General features: G+C 46.6%; 1 protein-coding gene across 1 annotated transcript in view; it reads left to right on the forward strand.

Annotated features, from left to right (window-relative positions):
* Nucleotides 1-2,400, forward strand: part of SMPDL3B (sphingomyelin phosphodiesterase acid like 3B) — a 21,362-nt gene that overhangs the window by 10,033 nt on the left and 8,929 nt on the right. Inside the window, exon 3 of the mRNA XM_011358054.2 lies at nt 308-405. Within this exon, the coding sequence (XP_011356356.1) occupies nt 308-405 (98 nt within the window). The remainder of the gene's footprint in view (nt 1-307; nt 406-2,400) is intronic.

A 2,400-nucleotide genomic window follows, 5' to 3' on the forward strand; every position in this document is an offset into this window, starting at 1 on the left:
TATATATATTGAAGTCTCACACATATTCTATGAGTAGGTACCATTATTATCCCTATTTTACAGATAAGCTACTGGGGGCTCAGACAGATTAAGCAACCAGCCCAGGGACCCACAACAGGTCAAAGGCAGAGCCCAACTTTGAACTCTGCCCCATGTGACTTCCAACTCCAGCCTGGTCATACCTCTCAGTGGACACCTGAGGCCCAGTTCCACAGCCTCTTTCTCAGAGCAGAGCCCCCTCCTTTTTCCTTTTTTCGTTCCCCATCGTGAGTTGCCCGCACCAAACTGGCTTGGTGGTGTTTCACAGTGATGACACACCTCACGTGCCCGACGAGAAGCTGGGAGAGGCGGCTGTGTTGAAAATTGTGGAATGCCTGACCAAGCTCATTAGAGAGGTCTTTCCAGGTAAGACCCTGCCATCGGTATCCCACAGCTTTCCCTGAACCCCAGGCTGTGCCTGGCATCATGGGACTACAGCAGCAAGATGCAGAACCACCTTCATCCATTGATAACTATGGCTTTGGGCCAGGTCCTGTACCAGTTACTTCACAGCCATTGTATCTTATCTTCCAACAACCGTACAAGGAATCTGAGAGCTTGTCAGCCTGTGGATACACACAGAATCTATTAATGGAAATGCCTGACATTTCACTGCCTTCTGCCTTGCCTAACACCAGACTCACAGCCCCTTCTCAAGGCATCTACAGTTATACACAGGCATCGTCCCTGGGTAAGTCTCACATGGGCTCCCACATAGCCATGTCCTTCTGTGGCCCCGGGGTTGCCATCCACAGCCCTTGAAGCATCTGGCTGCTGGGACCTCTGGGTGATGCTGACTTCCAGCCAAGGTGCTCTTTCTTGGTGCTTCCAAAACTTTCCTTCAAGAGCTTGGGAAGGCGGGTGGGGACTGTGAGTGATTATAGTAGCAGCTCCAGGGATGTGACAGGGAGAATGGGGTCTGCGTGCCCCACCTAATGGCCCTTGAAGATGTTTTAAAGCAGGCTGTGCCAAATACAAGGTCCTGGGGGCTGAATCAGGTTCTCAGGCTGCCAGCTGGAATCTGTGAAAGCAGTCTACTGGTCCCCACTTGCCAGCTGTTCTGGTACAGAGGCTTCCTCTGAAAGTTTTAGTCATGGGTCCCCAGGAACCAGATTTAAAATAATGATAAAAATAAATAATAACAGCAGCAGCAATAACTATATGTATCTATGTATTGAGTGCTAAGTGTCAGGCACTCCTCTGAGAATATTCTATGTCTTGGGTCATTCATTGTCATGCTAATCCTAGAGAGAGATGCTATAACTACGTCAGTTTTACTGATGAGAAATGTGGGCCTTGGTCAAGTAAACTAAACTGGTCAAGGTCATGTGGCAGGAGGGGGTTGCGGGAGGGGGGCGCACATCCTGGTTTGAGCACTGCTCTTATCCACTACTCCCACTGCCACTCCAGGAGAGGCCAGAGCTGCTGTCACCATCACACATCTATCTTTGAGGAAACCTTTCTGTCACCTCCTGTCCTCAACATAAATTAATTTGTGCAAAAAGCTGCCTAGGGGCTATGTAACTCAACCCTGCTGAGACAGGCTTGGGCTTGTTCATCTTCCAGCAGAAGTCACTACTTAGGGTCAAACTTGGACACTCCTCCCCAGATATTGTAATTAATATCTAATAAGAACAGATATTATTATTCTCAAAGCTAGTTAGTTCCTAGGGACAAATTCAAACTTAGATCCAACTTCGAGCATTCTTTCCTCTGCTCCACATGGGGCTTCTGGAATAAAAGTGAAACGATGGATAAGAAAATGCTTTATTAACTATGGTTTAACACACAAATGTAATTTGAAGGTTTTCTAGTTTATAACACACGTGCACATTTACTGACTTTGTTAATGTCCACGGTGCTATCGACTGTAAGATGCATCATTATCTTATGTATTGCTAAGACAAGAAGTACTGTCTCTGAAAGTACAACACAGTGCTTTCTCATGGCCTCAGTGGTAAGACACACCCCACTTGCAGAGGTGTGAAAATGAGAACAAATTGGAAGAGATGAAATGAGGCTTTATCTTATTTGGGAATTATAACACTGGTCAAGTGGAATACTCCCTATTTTGTAGATAATTAAGCTTAAGCAACTTAGACAGGAGGACGGGAACGAAATTCAAGATTTAGGTTCCAAGTCATGTGTTCTTCTTGCCACATGCCACATGTGTTCCCCATCAGAGTTGCTGTGAACATTGGTTCCCGCTGTCCACCTCCCCCCAGTATGGCCGAGTGGTGAACGCAGATGTGCAAGGCGAAACTGTTCCAGGCACCAGTTCAGACCCTGCCACGTTCTAGCTGGGCAATCTCATCAAGATACTTTTCTCTATGGGAAAAATAAAGAGAATACTGTTACCTG

This window comes from Pteropus vampyrus, unplaced genomic scaffold (assembly GCF_000151845.1).
Source record: "Pteropus vampyrus isolate Shadow unplaced genomic scaffold, Pvam_2.0 Scaffold36, whole genome shotgun sequence".
NCBI classification, from domain to species: domain Eukaryota; kingdom Metazoa; phylum Chordata; class Mammalia; order Chiroptera; family Pteropodidae; genus Pteropus; species Pteropus vampyrus.